The sequence below is a fragment of the Aquarana catesbeiana genome, linkage group LG06, assembly GCF_042186555.1.
Source record: "Aquarana catesbeiana isolate 2022-GZ linkage group LG06, ASM4218655v1, whole genome shotgun sequence".
NCBI classification, from domain to species: domain Eukaryota; kingdom Metazoa; phylum Chordata; class Amphibia; order Anura; family Ranidae; genus Aquarana; species Aquarana catesbeiana.
In genome coordinates this window covers 53,078,316-53,097,287 of record NC_133329.1, presented here as the reverse complement: position 1 = coordinate 53,097,287, position 18,972 = coordinate 53,078,316, and the positions used below count along the sequence as shown (strand labels likewise).

Below are 18,972 nucleotides of genomic sequence, written 5' to 3'. Positions count from 1 at the left end.
TTTTGGATTTCCAGCTCCGTAAAGGCATTCTTCAGTACCTCGTACATTGGAAAGGGTTTGGTCCTGAGGAGAGGTCTTGGATCACTGCATCTGAGGTCTTTGCTCCTCGTCTGTTGAGGAGGTTCCATCTGGAGTTTCCCTTTAAACCTGGGCCGGGGAGGCCTCGTAAGAGGGGGGGGGTACTGTCATGGTTATGCAGTAATGTGTGTCTGTCAGCTCACCTTTCCTTCTGTGTTCACCTTTAGAGGCCAGCCACCCTCACCTGACTGTTTAAATAATCTTCCCTCAGCACAGCTCCACCCCGGTCTCTAATTAGGAACACTATATTAACCTGGGCATTGCAAGCCAACCTTGCTGATCAACCATTGTGTATTCATTGTGTGTTTGGCTTCCTGTTTCCTATGTACTCTTCGTTTGTCTCCGTTACCGACCTTAGCGTGTTCTCGACTATCCCTGTCTGCTCGTGACCCTGACCTTTTAGCATGTCCCTGCTTGCCTGTGACCCTGAACCTTTGGCATGTACTCTGTTGTTCCTGTCTGATAGTCGCCCTGACCTCTGCCTTATCCCTTTACTATCCTTGTTGTTCTAGCCTGCTGCTTCCTTCTCCTGTAGTCTACCGTGAGCGTGAGCTGTGAGACCCTAGGGGCCACGACCTGGAGCCAGACTGCAGTGCAGTCCATCCTCACCACTCGAGGCTCTGGTGAACACCTGCTAGCTCTTAGACTCCACGCCCTGGGGAATCTTTGCTCTAACTCCCACTGGGATCTGTGTTAGTGATCCAGTAGACCTGCTTCCTGAACCTCCCTGGGTACTATCCGCAGCAGTCAGTCCTAGGGTCCACTATCTTAGTGGTGCACTTCCGACTCCTACAGAGTGCATCTGTCACCTAGGCTCAGGTGACCTGACAGTGGTGGTAGTAAGCCAGTCCAGCACCTCAAAAACACCACTTGAAAATGTGGATAGTGCTCAACTCCCTTTCATTTTAACCTTCTATAGAAAAAAACAAAACTGTAGCATAAATTCAAAAAGCTGATATGTAACTCAAAATATAGAAATATATTGTATCAGAGGAGAAAAACGTACAAAAAATTAATAATCAGCTTTTGATGCAAAAAACATATCACATGACAGATCAAAACATTTTCAGCCAACCTGCTCCTATCATCTGGTTCATTGATGTAAAATAGGTCATCTGAAATCAATCTAGAGATTATATATATATATATATATATATATATATATATATATATATATATATTTATTATGAATTTAAAGAGGGTGGCCACCCCTAAAATGTATATATTGACTGAAAGAGTCCATCAAAAGTCTAAAAGGTGGTAAACATCCACATAAAAAAGGAAAAAAAATGTTTTCTAAGTTTCACTTGTCCATTTTTCACAGGAATTTTCCTTTAAGAGAACTTGGAGAAAATTGCTTTGCTTATTTTGTATGGTCATATATGGGATCCCTGTCAGAAAATGATCACAGTTCATTAAAAGGTAAGAGAAGTGTTCAGTACCATTATGAAGAGTTATGCAATATTGTCCAGTGCTTTAAAGTGGAAGGCCGCCCACCGCTGCAAAAATAAAAAGCCAGCAGCTACACATACTGCAGCTTCTGGCTTTTAATAATAGGACACCTACCTGTCCTGGAGTCCAGCGATGTCAGCAGTGCAGCTGATATTTCCATCAGCTGTCGGGTGCTGCCGCCATTGCGGGTAAAGACTTATGGCTTCATGCCAGGAACCCTACTGCGGATGCACGAGGCTCCACTCCTCTCTCCTACTGGCCCAGTGGCAGGGGAGGAGGAGGGAGCCGAGTAGCGACATCAATATCTGTAGCTCCCAGGAGGTATCCAGTCCCCCCTCCCCCCAAAAGGTGTCAATTGTGGCACCGGAGGGGGGATGAAACAAATGAGCGGAAGTTCTACTTTTTGTTGGAACTCCACTTTAATAAGCCAAATCAGGAGGTCCAAATGGTAATTAGAGAGTCATGGTTCAGAGCACCTGTGGTCCAGGGGAGATAATTGACAAATGAGAGTTGGACCTCACATAGATATGTGTATAACTGTCTCCCTTACACAGGTGTAGGTCACAATTTTTCACAATTCCTGGTCTAAAGGAAGTCACATGCTTAAAAAGATGAAAGATTAAACTGTCTGAAGAACTTCCCTTCCCTCACAGGAATTTGTGCAATGTAGCACACAGTCAGTCAACACTTGCTCTGAGCCAAATTAACTTTTTCAGCAGTGTAGCATGCTGTATACTTGTATACATTTCATTAAGTGTTCTTGCATAGCAAGACTACTTACTGTTATCTCACATATATATTATTATTCTTATTATAGCCAAACCAATACCAGTGTGAATCCGGCCTCAATGTCATTTAATTGTTGTGCTATTACTTTGTGGAACGTTTCGCCGAATGGTTCACGAAATATCGTTGTTTTGCAGTGAAATTGGTCCCATAGGAATGAATGGAGAAATGTTCAAAACTACAGTGGGAGGTGACAAAAGCTGACAACCCCATGATCAGCCAAAACATTATGATCGTCCCATGAAAAAAAAAAAAAAAAAAAAAAAAAAAAAAAAAAACAATTTTTGAAAAAAAGTCATAATTTTTGAAAAAAATGTTCAGCTCTTTCAGCTAATGATGGGACTTCGTCAACTTTTTTACTACTATTTATACTTTTTAAAATATTAAGCTTTTTAACACTTTTCACAGTTACTCCAGCCACTCCACCCACTCCAGTTGTAGAGGCAAGAACACTTTTCACAATTTCCCCAGAAATTGTAGCTTTTCTAGTTATATATGCTGCTCTATAGCTGGCACACTCATTACACAATAGTCCCACATGGTAGCCCTGATCCAAATAAAAGGCAAAGCTCTATACGTAGTAAAATAGTCACTTGTTGTATTCCATGTACATAAGGATAGATGTTGAAAGTCTCTTAAAATGGTATATTGGTACTTATCAATCCTGCAGCAGGTAATATCCTCTCATATCAGTCATCACTTCCTCATAGATGTGTAGAAACCATGGTGCTTTTAGGTAGGGTCATCAGTTTCACCACCTCCTCAGTCCACTACCACCTCTGCATGCTGTGGCTGGACAGCAAAGGCAACATCACTAAACAGAGGAAATGATTCCCTGGTTGACGGATGGACCACATCCACCTTTACACTGCTGGCCCTCCTCACAGTGCCATGGGAACATCTGCCTCTCCTTCTTGGCCTCCCAGACATGACGGGGGGCTTATTACTGAAATGTAATAGAGAAGGGGAAATGTGTACTTGGATGCACTTTAATCAGTGGAAAGTGGGGTTTTGTGCCCTTTAACTTGAGTACTCACTACACCAGCAGAAATATGCAGTCAGGAGAGGCAGAGCCTCATGTGCCATAAACATGGAAAAAAAAAAAAAAAAAACGCATGAGCTTTGAGCATTGTAGCTTGGCGACCTAGGGCACAGAGACCCTAAATTTGGGGGGTAGGTAGCCCAACCCCACCACTGGTCAAAATTTGGGGCTCCCATCACCTAGGGTTTCGGAGATATGGGGTTCTTTGCGCAGCCTGTCAGAAGCTGTATACAGAGTGGCCAGTTTAATTACAAGCTGGCACACTCTTTGCAGCAGACAGAGGATGAGCTCGCAGTGCCTCTCCTCACTTCTTTTCAGAGGCACTGAGCTCAATGGACAGCTTGGAGTTTTGGACCAATAGTAAAGCACCATTGGTCCAAGCTGTCCAATAAAAATGCTGCAGTGGAGGCACACCTCTCACTGCAGTGTCATAGAAGGGGGAATGTGTCTAAAAGACAAATGTTCCCTTCCAGTCCAGCCCTCTTAACTAGAAGGATTTACCCACAATCCCATGTGTTTCTCACACAGTTAAGAGGGAGAATGAGAATCTTCTGCTGCATAGAAGGTTCTGTTATATTCAAGCTAAATCCTATTTTATTAGGCTATATGTTATAACATAATATTTTTTTTTAAATGATCTATTTACTGTGAAATTACTGGTTGGAAGTTAAACTTAAAACTTCAGTAATTTGTCCGTTAAGCCACCTGCTTGAGTACAGTTTTTTGAAAATAGTAAATTACCTTAAAAACAATATATAATAATTATCTGTATATTACTTCATTAACCCCTTGCCACCCAGGCCAATGCCAACACTTCTCTCCTCTCTTTTTTGTAAAGAAACCGTTTCATGAATAAATAAAAAAAATACTAAAAATTAGTCTGATTTTTTTTTGTATAATGTGAAAGATGAAGTTATGCAGAGTAAATAAATACCAAACATGTCACACTTTAAAAATGCGCACACTTGTGGAATGGCGCCAAACTTCAGTACTTAAAAATCTCCATTAGGCAATGCTTTAAAAATTTTTACAGGTTACATGTTTCGAGTTACTGAGGAGTTCTAGTGCTGGAAGTATTGCTCTCGCTCTAACGTTCGCCGCGTATGTAACCTGTGTGTATCTGGCTCTGATACTATCCAATGCGTCACCAGCCACTGACCTCACCGCATGTCCCTGCACTACACAGACACTGCAATATACTGCAGTAAAACTGCATAACCTGCCCTGATAAAATAAACTGCCACTAAAGTAAAGATGAATGGTCACATTACGCTCACACTGAACCATCACTAGATTTGCATGAAACCGATATTCTAAACTGACAATAGAAGCACAATAGCACACTAACACAGCCCTGTTCTCTCTCTCTCCGTGCCGATATCACACTGCAAATGGCCGCTATGAGAAGAATATTTTTATAGTGTGGGGCGGGATTAAGAGCAATGAGCCATGATTGGATAGAGTCATCATTACTTTCTCTAATCATGGTTCTAACAGTGCTCTGTGCTCTTATTGAGCAAAGCTTTCATTGCTTCAGCATGGACTTTTTTCATGTATTTTTCATTCATTTTTTATATCTCCATCAACTTTGTTTCCTATCGCTTGTTTTTTATGTGCACGTTTTGTGTTTATGAATTTTGAACGTTCATTGTTTATTTATTGCACCATATGTCACTTGATTTGTGATCTGTGATCTCTTCATATGTAGTGCAGCTTATTTTTATTATTCCAATGCACTGTGCTGTGACAGTGCATTGTGGTCGTTAGGCGGGCCAAACAAATGATCGAACGCCCTGATAATTCGGGTGTTCAAACAGCCAGTGTTCAGCCCAAACCCATGCTCGGGCCGAACGGGTCGCCCAACTCTAGTAACCAATCAGCTTCCAGGTTTTATTGTCAAAGCATCATTGAACAAGCTGAAGATAGAAGCTGGTTGGTTACTGGTCTGGTTGGTCACCAGATTCTGTGTGCACCAATTTTAGCAGATCTCCCCCTATTGAGGAGGGCCCTGAGCATGCATTTTCACAGAATACCTCCTGACAAAGAAGAAAGCCAGGGGCTACAACATAGTTTAAATTAGTGTGTAAGAGATGCCAAGAGATGGTATCATACCAGGCTCCCAATACTTTTTTTCATCCACTCTTACCTGTCAAGTATGTTTTCTGGAGATGGCCATCTCTTCCATGTTTTTGTAGCCAGCCCTCAAATGATGCGCCAACAGGTCCTCCTGCCAGCCGCTGTGTGTCCCTGCTCCTGCAGCTTCTTAATTTAACCTCTTTTCACTACCAGGTCATAACACCTGAGACTGGTAGGAAGGGTTCCTGATCATCCTGAGCACTGTAATTGGCTGCACATTGATGACATCTTCTGGAGACTGTCCTACCAACTCCCTATCATCAGTAGTTGACCATGAGCAGTCAGTGACAGTTCAGTCACAATTCTAGTGGTGCTAATTGAATCCCCACAGGAATGCATATATGCAGAAGATGGGTTTTAAGTACCACCTGCCACATATGTGCCTAAAGCTGCCGTGAAGAGGTTAATCAAGAACTGTAGACCGCAAGTCATAATAAGGTAAAGGTAAGGTTCTTTGTAGGCACTGGTGTATGGGACTGAGCTATTAGAAAGGATCCTTACACAGTGGTAGTTGAAGATAAATGATCACAAAAAGATACAAATTTATACATTTAGAAATGTTTTTCTTTATTTGGACTTTTTGCTACATTGTCACATTTTGATCATTTTGTCTCATTGTTAACTCTTAGGTGTATACATTTACTTCATGGTTTGATTTTGTACAGAGCAGATTGTGCTAGATTTTTTCATATGTACATCTGATATATTGAAACTGTTAAAGTGGTTGTAAACCCTTACAATCCATTTTTTTGCTACAGGTAAGCCTATAATAAGGCTTACCTGAAGCTACCCCGGATATTTCCTAAACCTGCACATTTTAGGAGATATGCCCTGCATCTGCCAATGCCATTGGTACATGCGCACTGAAGCAATGACATGTACATGCCGTTTGCTTCAGTGAGAATGCCATTACTGGCATCTCCCGTGCGCATGCACAGGAGTAGCGTCATCTCGGCTCCGGCCAATCACAGCACCGGAGCCGCGATATCCGGAAGTAACTCTGGGGAGAAACGTCACCAGCCTGTGCTGTGTACAGGCCTCGCAGCGGGGGCTTCGATCTCAGGTGAGTATTACGTAATGAGCTAGTATGCTATGCATACTAGCTCATTATGCTTTTGTCTTGCAGGTCTTTTTTTCCCCATGTGGGTTTACAACCACTTTAATATAACATTGATATGGTAAAATTCTGATTAGCGGGGTCTCCAGCCATGTCTTGCAGGGTTCAGTATTGGTTTTCAAAAATCTTCCTTCACTGCGGTTTAGAAGCCAATACCAGGACATTTTGTAGCCAAACTTCAACCTCTGTTTCACTGGAGGACGTCCCCATGAGCTGAAGGAACCTGAAACAGGAATCATGTACAGTATAGTCTGAGAACATTCCCAAAGATTAAATCTTTCCAAACCCAACTCCACTAAAAACTTTAGGTAGCTTCCAATGGTGTTAAAGGCTCAGTCAACCTTTTTGGATCATGCTAATATTACATATGCATATATATATATATATATATATATATATATATATATATATATTCATTGATGCATACTCCATCCCCAAAACCCACATCACCATCTTCCTGTGAAGTCCTGTTATTTTTTTATACTTTAGGGGGCTGTCTGTCAGGACTGTGGATAAGGCCATACAGCCGGCCCTCCTGTACCGGGCCCCATCAGTTCAAAAAGGGGGGCCTGAGAACCTGCCGAGCAGGAGAACAGGCTGTACTGCCCTATCGCTGACACTGATCCCCTTGAGGCTCCCCCTGCAGTGCTCCCGGCTTCTACTCCTCTCCCTCTGGCTGCACTGCAGGGGAATCGGTTCTAGTATTTGTGCACCCCCTGCTCTGATCGCCCCCACCTCCCTGTTGTCCAGGGCCCCTTTTGAGCCCCCATATCACCCGTCTTCACCAGGCCCCCCGTATGCCCTTTCCCTCGCAGTGCTGCTGGCTTCCCTTTCCTCCTTCCCTCCGACAGCAGCTGCTGAGGGCCCCGTGGCTGTTCCCCCACAACTGCATCATCAAAGTCCAGAAAGGATGAATGGAAATTACCACATCTGTCTACCACCAGGGCAGAGGGACATAGCCAGCAGCAATTGTAATGTAATTATACTTACCTGCACTTTCTCCTGTCCCATAACAGAGTCTGTACCTCGTACAAACCAGCCCCAAGTTTCTACAGCGGTATGGACCTTTTTATTAAAAATAATCCAAGAAAAAAAAAAAAACAGAAAAAAACTACTATAGCTGTAATAGCTTTAAAAAGGTGTTAGTTGGATTTGGGCTTTAATTTTTTGCTTACTTAGCCCTTTTGCTGACAGAGCCGTTTTTTCATTTTCTGGCACACATGCTAAACCACTTCAGCCCCTGCGATACAACCCTGCATAGCTTTAACTGAAATTTGCGTGGTCGTGCGACGCTGTACCCAAACAAAATTGATGTCCTTTTTTGTAAAAAAAAAAAAAAAAAAAAAAAAAAAAAAAAAACATTCCTTAATCAGTTTAGGTCAATATGTATTCTACATATTCTTGGTTTAAAAAATAATGATATAGATATAGATATGTTTGCGCAAAAGTTATAGAGTCTACAAAATAGGGGATATATGTATGGCATTTTTATTTTTTTACTACTAATGGCAGTGATCTGTGATTTTTAGCGGGACAGCAACATTGCGGACCGACAGACCGGACACTTGACACTTTTTGGGACCATTGGCATTTATACAGCAATCAGAGCTACAAATAGCCACTGATTACTATATAAATGTCACTGGCAAGGGCATTGGTTCTTTTGGTGGCATTTGATCACCTCTGCGGTTTTTATTTTTTGCGCTATAAACAAAATAAAACTGCCAATTTTCCCCATTCTGTCTCTGCAGGGAACGATCGCGGGTGGCCGGCGGACATAGAGTCCTCTGGACCTTCTGATTGGCTCCCCCGCTGGCCTAGCGGCGCACCCACAAAAGTTAGTGCATGGACTGACGTACTGGTCATTCAAACAGCCGAGCCACCTTGCAGCAGTATAACTGTGGCGGGTGGTCGGCAAGTGGTTAAAAAAAATAATTTTAGCCCTGAAGATTACATAAAACCCCCAATTATATATTTTCTGAAAGCAGACACCCTAGAGCAGTAATGGTGAACCTTGGCACCCCAGATGTTTTAGAACTACATTTCCCATAATGCTCTTGCACTCTGCAGTGTAGTGGAGCATCATGGGAAATGTAGTTCTAAAACATCTGGGGTGCCAAGGTTCACCATCACTGGCCTAGAGAATAAAACAATGGTAGTTCCAACTTTTTTGTCACACAATATTACCACAAAGGTCTAGGAAGCGCAAAATTTCAGTAAAGCTAATTTTAGGGAACATGTGTAGGCGCCCCTGCGCGTGCGTTTACATTCATATGGATTATGTGAGGATGGGGACGCTCAAAAAATAGACAGACTGTCTAGTCTGTTTGTATACTATTGTTTTCGGTTCTATTCCATTCAAATTTGAATTGATTCTATTTGAATTTTTTGGGAAATGGTTATATTCTATTCTATTGTTTTTTTAAATTATATTTTCTATTCTATTATAGTCTATTCTTTTTTATTCAAATTTATTCTATTTGAAATTCAAATTTCACATGGTTATATTCTTTGTTATTCTATTTCTTTCTATTATATTCTAGTCTGTTTTTATTTTCTATTTTGTTCTGTTTTACTCATATTCCATTCTTTTATTCTCCCATTATATTCTTTTCTAGTCTATTTTTTTTCTATTCCTTTATTTTCTATTCTATTTAATGCTCTTTGGAAATTGGAAAACTATTTGACATCAAAACGAACCGCATTTGCATAGCTAAGATCACTCTGTCCTCAGGGTGACAACACTGCTGTACAATTTGTTCCTTCCTTGTCCTCTGTTCCCTGCTGCCATTTCCTGTCCCATTCACTTCCATTCTCACCTTTCCTCTGCTGTTCTCATCATTTCCTTCGCTTCCTCAGGCTTAGTCTCAAGATAGATCGGGTACATGGGGTAGGTCTGAATAAAACCCAGTAGCCTTGCTAATGGCATTCGGATCTTGGTCACAATGTTTTCTATCCTGCAAAGACAAACAGCACTGTGAGTTAACGAAGAGGTTAAAACAAATGCAATCTCTACATTTATATTATCAGTTATTTATATAGTGGGATCCTATGCTGTGGCGCTGTACGAGGGATACAAACAAATATAGACAATACCAGTGCATACAAGCCTGACAACTAATTGCAGCTTCTGCAGCACATAAAGTGTACTGTAAGTTAGTAATACATTAAAGCCCAACTCCAGGAAATGTGAAAACCTTTTGCAGTGTTGCGGAGTCTGCACTGCAATGTTAATTGCGCGTTTATTCTAAGGCTGGGTTCACACTATTGCCACATGCAGCTCACAGCAGGGGGTCCGGCGTGTCTCCATTCACCGTTTCAGGTCCAATTTCAGCCAGAATTTTAGGCTAAATTCAGACCTGAAAACTGACCAAATACAAAAAATAAAAGTATGGGACTTTAAGTGAGGCAGGCTGTACACAGTGTAAAAATTAAAGTTACGTACCGGTAACGTCTTTTCCTGTAGTCTTTCAGGACAGCCACAATAGAGAGAGAGATAGTCTCCTCCCCTTCCTCTGGAAACACTGCGCCAGCCCATAAATTCTCTCCTCCCCTGCCGGACCTCAGTTCTTTCAAGAGTACCTCTGGCCAGCTGGGGAGACACAAGAACACATTAATAACATACCAATCAATATCATTACCATATTGCGTTCTGGTCTTTAATAAGACCCCCCCAAGCTTAGGGTGGGTAACTAGGGCTGTCCTGAAAGACTACAGGAAAAGTCGTTACCGGTACGTAACTTTAATTTTCCCTTTTCGTCATTTCAGGACAGCCACAATAGAGAGGATAATCGAGCACTTACCAATTAGGGTGGGACTACAGCTTGCAGAACTTTTCGCCCAAAAGCCTGCTCACCTGCCGCCACCAGGTCCACTCTGTAATGTCTAACGAAAGTGGAGTAGCTGGACCATGTCGCTGCCTTGCATATTTGCTCTGGCGTTGCTCCAGCCTTCTCTGCCTGGGAAGTTGCCACTGCTCTTGTGGAGTGTGCCTTTATGCCTCTAAGGATCTCCTTCCCTGCTAAAGAATATGCCTGCCCAATAGCTAATCTAAGCCACCTGGCAATCGTGCGTCGGGACGCTCTGAGACCCTTTCTGGCCCCAGAAAACAAAATAAATAGAGAATCAGACTTCCTTATTGCTTTAGTCATCTCTAGGTATTAGGTATTGTAGGATACACCTCCTTACATCTAAAAAATTAAATTTTAGTTCCCTTTCACCTGAAGGATTGGGACAAAACGAGGGTAGGACTATTTCCTGGCTTCTGTGAAAGCCTGACGCCACTTTAGGCAAAAAAGCTGGATCAGTCTTAAGGACTATCCTGTCAGTGTTCGCGAGTGGCGGGGGACCTAGCAGAGCTCGGCCGGGTGCTGGATCTGTAAGCATTTACAATGGATGACAAGCGACTTTGGGAACACATTGGGTGCAGCTTTGTTCAACATTATTACCGCCTGTTTGACAGTGATAGGACACAATTAAAATCTATATATACTGATGCTTCGTGTCTGACTTGGGAAGGACAGCAATATCAAGGGAAGGAAGCAATTATTGAAAAATTATCAATGCTTTCCTTTCAGAAGATACAGCATAGCATCACCTCACAAGACCATCAGCCAACACCTGACAACTGTATAATTAGTATGGTTGTAGGTCAGCTTAAGGCAGATGATGACCCTGTTATTGGATTTCATCAGATGTTTTTATTAAAGAATGTTCAAGATGTCTGGGTCTGTACAAACGACATGTTTCGGCTAGCCCTGCACAACTTTGGTTGAATTTTGAAAGCTTGAAGAGAGAAAAATAGAATTCATCTGCCCTTATGTTTTGTTTTTTAAATAAACAATGCTCCTAATCTACACATGATGCAAACTCCAAAATAAAATTTTTATATAATATAAATAGAATACTAAATACCAAATAGTGGCTGATAGAGTCCCAGTACAGTCTTTGGAATTTAAAAGTGACATTTGCATTGAAATCATTTTGCCTTTCAACTGGATTGCTCTTTATGTAACCCCCATTAGGAGGAGGAAGAAAGAAGAAAGAAGAAAGAAGAAAGAAGAAAGAAGAAAGAAGAAAGAAGAAAGAAGAAAGAAGAAAGAAGAAAGAAGAAAGAAGAAAGAAGAAAGAAGAAAGAAGAAAGAAGAAAGAAGAAAGAAGAAAGAAGAAAGAAGAAAGAAGAAGAAAGAAGAAAGAAGAAAGAAGAAAGAAGAAAGAAGAAAGAAGAAAGAAGAAAAAAGAAGAAGAAAGAAGAAAGAAGAAGGAAGAAAGAAGAAAGAAGAAAAAAGAAGAAGAAAGAAGAAAGAAGAAGAAGAACTATCCTGTCTGGCAAAATAACACAAAAAAAGGTCTAATTGATAACGCCTCAATTTCGCTGACCCTCCTGGCAGTTGTCACTGCTACTAAAAATACTGTTTTTAGGGTAAGCTCCCTTAACAGGCACTTGTCCAATGGCTCAAAGGGATTTCCCGTAAGGCTCTGTAAAACCAGAGATAGGTCCCACCCGGGAAAGGGAGGACCCCTGGTAGGTCTCTGTCTTGACAGTGCCTTAAAGAATCTGACCACCCATGGATTGGTAGCCAGAGACTTCTCCAGATAAGCACTGAGTGCTGAAACCTGACTTTTAAGGGTACCTACAGATAAACCCTTGTCCGCTCCACACTGCAGAAACTCCAACACAGCTATGGGACTCTGCACCGAGAAGGAGTTTTCTATGCACCATTTGTTGAAAAGGAGCCAGACCTTTTTGTAAATCCTACGTGTCTTTTTCCTACTGTTGAGGAGGGTAGAGATTAAGCTCTCTGAAAACCCCTTGGATCTTAATATACCCTCCTCAGTAGCCAGGCTGCTAATTTCCACTGCTGCACCTGTGGGCAGAGGACTGGACCCTGCGACAGAAGATCCTTTCGAGGTGGAAGGAAAAGGGGCGGCTCCGCTGCTAACTGACTGAGGATTGAAAACCATGCCCTTTTCGGCCAATGTGGAGCTACTAGAATGAGAGAGGTGCTCTCTAGTTGAAACTTCCTCAGAACCGCCGGTAACAGCACCGGAGGAGGGAAGGCGTAGCATGTCCTGAAATGCCAATTCTGAGTTAATGCGTCCACCCCCAGTGCTCCTTCCCCTGCATTTAGGGAGAAAAACCAGGGGGTTTTCGCGTTGTCTTTTGAAGCGAAAAGATCCACTTCCGGGGGTCCCCATTTCTTGGATATGAGATTGAAGACCTCCTGGTTGAGGGCCCAATCTCCTTCCTTTAGACTCCTCCGGCTGAGGAAATCTGCGATTATATTCCTCTCCCCTCTCAAAAAAAACCGCTGAGAGTGAGAGAGTGTTGGACTCGGCCCAGCTTAGAATATCCTTTGCTAGGGCCAATAGACTTCCGCTCCTGGTGCCTCCCTGCTTGTTTATATAGGCCACGGTGGAGGAGTTGTCCGACCGTACCTGTACATGGTGGCCCTGGAGTTCCTTTTTGAAAAATCTGAGGGCTAGGCCTACTGCCCTCAGCTCTTTCCAGTTGGAAGACCTTTGCAGTTCGTCACCCTTCCATGTGCCCTGCGCTAGAAGGGATCCCAAATGTGCCCCCCAGCCTTTGCCACTTGCGTCCGTGGTTACGATCTGCGGGACTGGGATAAGCCACAGACGTCCCTGTGACAAGTTCACTTCCTTCCTCCACCACCAAAGAGATCTTTTTATTTGATGGGGAACCTGTACTAAGGTGTCTAGATCCCTCTGCCTGTGGTCCCATACTCTTAGTACATATGACTGCAGGGGACGAAAATGTAATCCTGCCCACTGCACCGCTGGAAGAGTAGACGTTAGAAGGCCTAACGTTGACATTATGGACCTTTTTGACACCAGATGGTTGCACTGGAGGGAGAAAACTGCTCTGTCCAGCTTTAGAATCTTTTCCCTTGGAAGGAAAACTCTCAAAAGCGTAGTGTCCAGCAGGTTTTCCCAGGTACACAATGCGCTGTGAGGGAATGAGACTGGACTTTTCTAAGTTCAGCAGCCACCCCAACCCTGTTAGTACCCGCTTTGTTAGATCGAGGTCCTTGATCAACTGTTCTGGGGATACTGCAAATAGGAGCAGGTCGTCCAGATAGGCTATGACTGACACCCCCTGGAGTCGCAAGAAGGCCAACGCCTCTGCCAGTACCTTTGTGAATATGCGGGGCGAGGAGGATAGCCCGAAAGGCAGTGCTTGAAACTGTAGATGCAGTATTGTACCTTTCAGGTCTATTGCTAACCGGAGAAACTTTTGGGAGGTTTCTGCGATAGGGACGTGTAAATATGCGTCTCTGAGGTCCAGAGACACCATGTAACCGTTGTGTGGCAGCAGGGCCCTGACCGTAAAAATTGACTCCATGCGGAATCTTTTGTAGCAAATTGACCTGTTTAAGGGTTTTAAATTCAGAATCAATCTGAATTTCCCTGAGGGTTTTTTCACCACAAATACGTGGGAATAGAACCCCTCTCCTTCCTGCCCCTTTGGTACTCTGAACTACGTTCTGAATCTCCAGTTCCTTCAGGGCGTCTACCAAAGCTTCGGCCCTTGCTGTGCAGGTGGAAAGCTGCGTAACAAGGAACCTTTGCGGGGGGGGCTTTGAGAATTCCAAGAGATACCCCCTTCTTATGACCCCCAGGATAAATCGATTGGGTGAGAAGGTCTCCCACTGTGGAAGGAAGGCCCCTAATCTTCCTCCCACTGTGCCTAGAGAGTCATTGCGGGCTTTCTCAGGAGGGCGAAAAATCGCCCCTCCTCTGCCCTTGCCTCTTTGGCCCCAAGTTTTCTTCCCTCGTTTGGGAGATTCCTTGCCTTTTTTCGGACGAAACCCCTTCCTTGCCTGAGCTGGGGCTTTCCGTTTAAGCGGAAAGGACTTCTTTTTGTCCGCTGTACGGTCTAAGACCGTCTCTAACCCAGGGCCAAAGAGTAGATCACCTGTCAGGGGTATCCCGCACAATTTGACTTTAGAGGCGGTGTCCCCCGGCCAAGTTTTCAGCCAGAGCGCTCTTCTGGCCGAATTTGCCAGCGCCGCTGATCTGGCCGACATACGGACTGACTCTGCCGAGGCGTCTGCAATGTATGCGATTCCTCGCAGAATCGTGGGGAACGAAGCTAGGATAATTTCCTTGGCTGTGCCAGCTTCAATATGCTCCTGAATCTGGAAAAGCCAATGTTCTAAATTGCGGGCTACCACAGTAACAGCCATTTCTGGCTTTAAATTACCCACAGTTGAATCCCACGTCTTTTTTTAGAAGTGAGTCTATCCTCTTGTCCATGACATCCGACAAGGCCCCCATATCCTCGAATGCCAGGTCTGTGTGTCTAGAGACCTGAGAAGGCGGCGTCCAATTTGGGATTTTTATTCCAAATGGACCCTGGATCCTCTGAAAATGGGAACCTTCTTTTAAGGGAGCTAGAAAAAAAAGGGTTTCCTCTCAGGATCCTGCCACTCCTTTTTAATCGTTTCCACCAGAACTTCATGTACTGGAAAAACTTTTTTTTTGATCTCCCAAGCCCTTATACATAAGGTCATGGAGGGATAGGGGTTTCTTATCCTCGTGTATACCGAGGGTTGTATATATTGCCCCTAAGAGGTCTTCCACCTCATCCAGGAACAATTTATACCTGGAGATTTTTCTGGACTCCCCGTCCTGGTCTTCCCCTTCTGACTCCTCATGGGAGTCAGACGTGCCACTGTCCGGTTGCCTCAGCTCCACCCCGGAAGGGCCTGACATTTCCTCTGCCATAACTAAATTAGAAGATCTGGCAGGTGCAGAGCCCTGAGCATGAGGCGGGGTTGTATCCTGCTGAATGGGTTTAGAGGGAAGCTGAAACGTCTCAAAAAACGTTTTAAAGGATGAAGAGGTGGATGACAGCTCCTTCACAGAAGCTGCCAAACCAGACTGCTGTTCAGATTCCCTTTCCTTAACCAGGGAGTCTATGCATTCTTTACACAAAACCTTAGTCCATGCTTCCCCTAAACTGTCTCTGCAAGAGGCACACTTCCTTTTAGAGACATGAGTGGACTTTGTTTTTTCTGTAGATTTCTGAAATTACATACAAAAACCACATATTACATTCAGCATGTTTAAGTGGAAACAACCCTGGGAGTGTACCAGAACCACCTTAAGGGAACTGCGCACACCCCCCCACCCCCTGACCACCCAGGGAGACTGCCCCCCCTCTAAGTAAGGAACCATACATGAGGGGGAGCAATCCTTAGATAGAGAGGACCCTTCCCCAGGGAACTCTTACCTTTGGAAGGCTGGAGATAGCGTCCGTATGAGTTGCAACATCTGCCTCAGACATGACTGCAGGTGGTTGCCTGTGTAGAGTCTCACACTGTCTCCACGTGTAGCGACTCACTCCAGCCTGAGCCCGGCCCCCTATCAGCACCGCGACCTGGAACCGGAAGTCACGGGTCAAAGGGAAAGCGTCCGCCCCCCCCCGCCGGAAATGACGTCACCCGTCGTCCGGCCCGCTGGTTCCAAATTTTGCGGCCTGTGCAGAGTACAGGGAGAGCGGACAGTCTCCATGCTGCGGCCCTGTGGACGCGATAGGGGTCCCCCACGACCTGATGCCACGCTCAGCAAGGAAGGGGTGGCTTCAGCTGCGGTAAGCACCGCCACTCTTTATCCTGGAAGCCCCCGCTTCCCTAGGGATGTTTCTTTAAAAAGAAAGGCCACAATCTCCCTGACTGCACACGGCCTGGTTCCTCTGCACAGTGTCTCCCCACCGGAGGAAACACTAATAACTGAGGTCCGGCAGGGGAGGAGAGAATTTATGGGCTGGCGCAGTGTTTCCAGAGGAAGGGGAGGAGACTATCTCTCTCTATTGTGGCTGTCCTGAAATGACGAAAAGGGAAAGTATCCATTTATTGACATGAGTAAAAGGATATATAACAATTTACATGAGGGGTGAATGCTCAAAGCATGAAAAAAAAAAAAAAAAAAAAAAAAAAAAAACACTACTACTATGTTTCAAGTTTAGTTTACTTGATACTCATGTTTGGCATGCTTTGAGCATTCACCCCTCATATACATTGTTATACATCCTTTTACTCATGTCAATAAATAGATACTTTTACTCTGTGTACAGCCTGCCTCACTTAAAGTCCCATACTTTTATTTTTTTTGTATCCAGATTAGGGATGGAGGTGCACCCCCTCCCCCCACCCCCACCTTGTGCACCTCATTCAAAGTCCCAGTATATGTAGTGTAGAGGGTCAGAAATATCTGAGAGAAAAACGGACCTGGATGCTCAACAGAACATAAGATGCATATAATCCAAAAGAGAAGGTGACACTCCCGAAGCTTGAAAGGTGAGGTGAAAGTCTATTTTGAAATATCAATAAGCTACAAGCTTGTTGAAATGTCCTGAGGAAGGGGAGCTTCAGCATGAGCTTTTTGAGTGTTCACCTTCCAATCCCCCTTATCTTTTCAATTATAAAGTGTGTCTTGTCAGATAGTGGAGGAGGAAGCAGTGCTGGATCTATAGACTTTCCATTAGAGAGACGTGAAATGAAAGGTTAAAGTTGAGAGTTCTGAGTTCTATACATCCAGTGCATTGTGCACATAGTTCTATTTATAAAATAATGTTAAAATTAAAATAGCAAAAAAAAAAAAAAAAAAAAAAAAAAAAAAAAAAAAAAAAAGCAGATTATATTCTTGTAATCCTGGACAGAAAAAAAATGGACCCTTTAAGCCATTTTCTGAAAAAAATTGGCAGTAGGACATTGTAAATTCCCAATGTTCAGAACCCCTTAAAGGGCCGGGTGACCCAGTGACCAGAGGTTACCACTTATTAGATGATTGATATACAGATGCAGTCGGACCTTCTTTTGTCAGTGTATGGGATGGATTCATACAGTTCCTTGTATCCATTTTTGAGATGTTGAGCCTTCTCATGCTCATATGGGGCCAGACTAGCTTCCATCTGAAAAATAAGTGAAATCTGTTTTTTTTTTTTTTTTTACACATGGAGACAATAATTCTTTCATGACTGACCTACATTTAGGATAGGTTTACATCTATGAGACTGCACAAAAAAATAAGTGATTAAAAAAACCCCAAACAAAAAAAAAACAAAAAAAAAACCCACAAAAAATACACACACACACGGTGTGGGGTCCCCCGGGGCCATACCAGTCCCTTCAGGTCCAATATGGATTTGGAGGGGATACATCCCCCACAGCAAAATAAAGGAAAAAATGGCGTGGGGTCCCCCCTAAATCTATACCAGACCCTTATCCGAGCATGCAGCCCGGCAGGTCAGGAAAGGGACAAGTAAGCACCCCCCAAAACATACCAGGCAGCATGCCCTCAACACCCCAAAGCACCTTGCCCCCATGTTGATGGGGACAAGGGCCTCTTCTTGACAACCCTGGGCTGTGGTTGACGGGGTCTGCAGGCAAAAGGCTTATTGGAATCTGAAAGCCCCCTTTAAAAAAAAGGGGGCCCCCAGATCCTGCCCCCCCCATGTGAATTGGTATCAGGTACATCGTACCCCTACCCATTCACTCCAAAAAGCAGTGATATGTTAAATAAAAAGTCAAACCCCCAAGAGCCGGTTTTGACAAGCTCCTTATTGAAAAGAAAGAAGACCACTCCGGGCTTCTTTTTCAATAAAGGACTTGTCAAAATCAGCTCTTGTTTTTTTAACATTTCACTGCTTTTTGGGGTGGATGTACCCCTACCCATTCACATAGGGGGGCTGGGATCTGGGGGGCCCCCCTTGGTAAAGGGGGCTTCCAGATTCCAATAAGAGCCACCCGCAGACCACAACAACCACAGCCCAGGGTTGTTGGGAAGAGGCCCTTGGCAGAGCCCCCCCCAAATCACTGATTCTCTCTCCCCCCCCCCCCCCATGTTGAGGGCATGCAGCCTGGTATGGTTCAGGAGGGGCTCACTCATCCCCTCCCTTTCCTGACCTGCCGTGCTGTATGCTTGGATAAGGGTCTGGTATGGATTTTGGGGGGACCCCACGCCAATTTTTTTTACAAAATTGCTGAGACATTATGGCTGTGCATTGAGTTATTTTGAGGGGACAGCAAGGTGGTTATGACTAAGGCCTTATAGGCTGAAACGCGTCAACTGTTCTTATTTGCGTTTGGTCACTGTGGCTTGTCAATAAATATTATACTTCTTAAGAGCAAATCACCGGAGTGCGGATCATCTTTTCCTCATCGACAGCAAGTTTACACTGTTATACAAGCTGTAAACTCACTACTTTACATTGTAGCAAAGTGTCATTTCTTCAGTGTTGTCACATGAAAAGATATAATAAAATATTTAGAAAAATGTGGGGGTGTACTCACTTTTGTGAGATATTGTATAAGTATGGATGTCACACCACTTCCTC

At 43.8% G+C, this 18,972-nt stretch overlaps 1 protein-coding gene and 1 pseudogene across 1 annotated transcript in view; one reads left to right on the top strand and one right to left on the bottom strand.

The window, feature by feature from the left end:
- Positions 1-6,078: 6,078 nt before the first annotated feature.
- LOC141148411 (uncharacterized) overlaps positions 6,079-18,972 on the bottom strand; it is a 32,629-nt gene continuing 19,735 nt past the window's right edge. Inside the window, exons 5-7 of the mRNA XM_073635896.1 lie at positions 17,447-17,547; positions 9,431-9,568; positions 6,079-6,834 (exon numbers count right to left, since the gene is read on the bottom strand). Of these exons, the coding sequence (XP_073491997.1) occupies positions 6,744-6,834; positions 9,431-9,568; positions 17,447-17,547 (330 nt within the window). The 3' untranslated portion in view covers positions 6,079-6,743. The remainder of the gene's footprint in view (positions 6,835-9,430; positions 9,569-17,446; positions 17,548-18,972) is intronic.
- On the top strand, positions 10,931-11,458 carry LOC141147562 (nuclear transport factor 2 pseudogene; annotated as a pseudogene).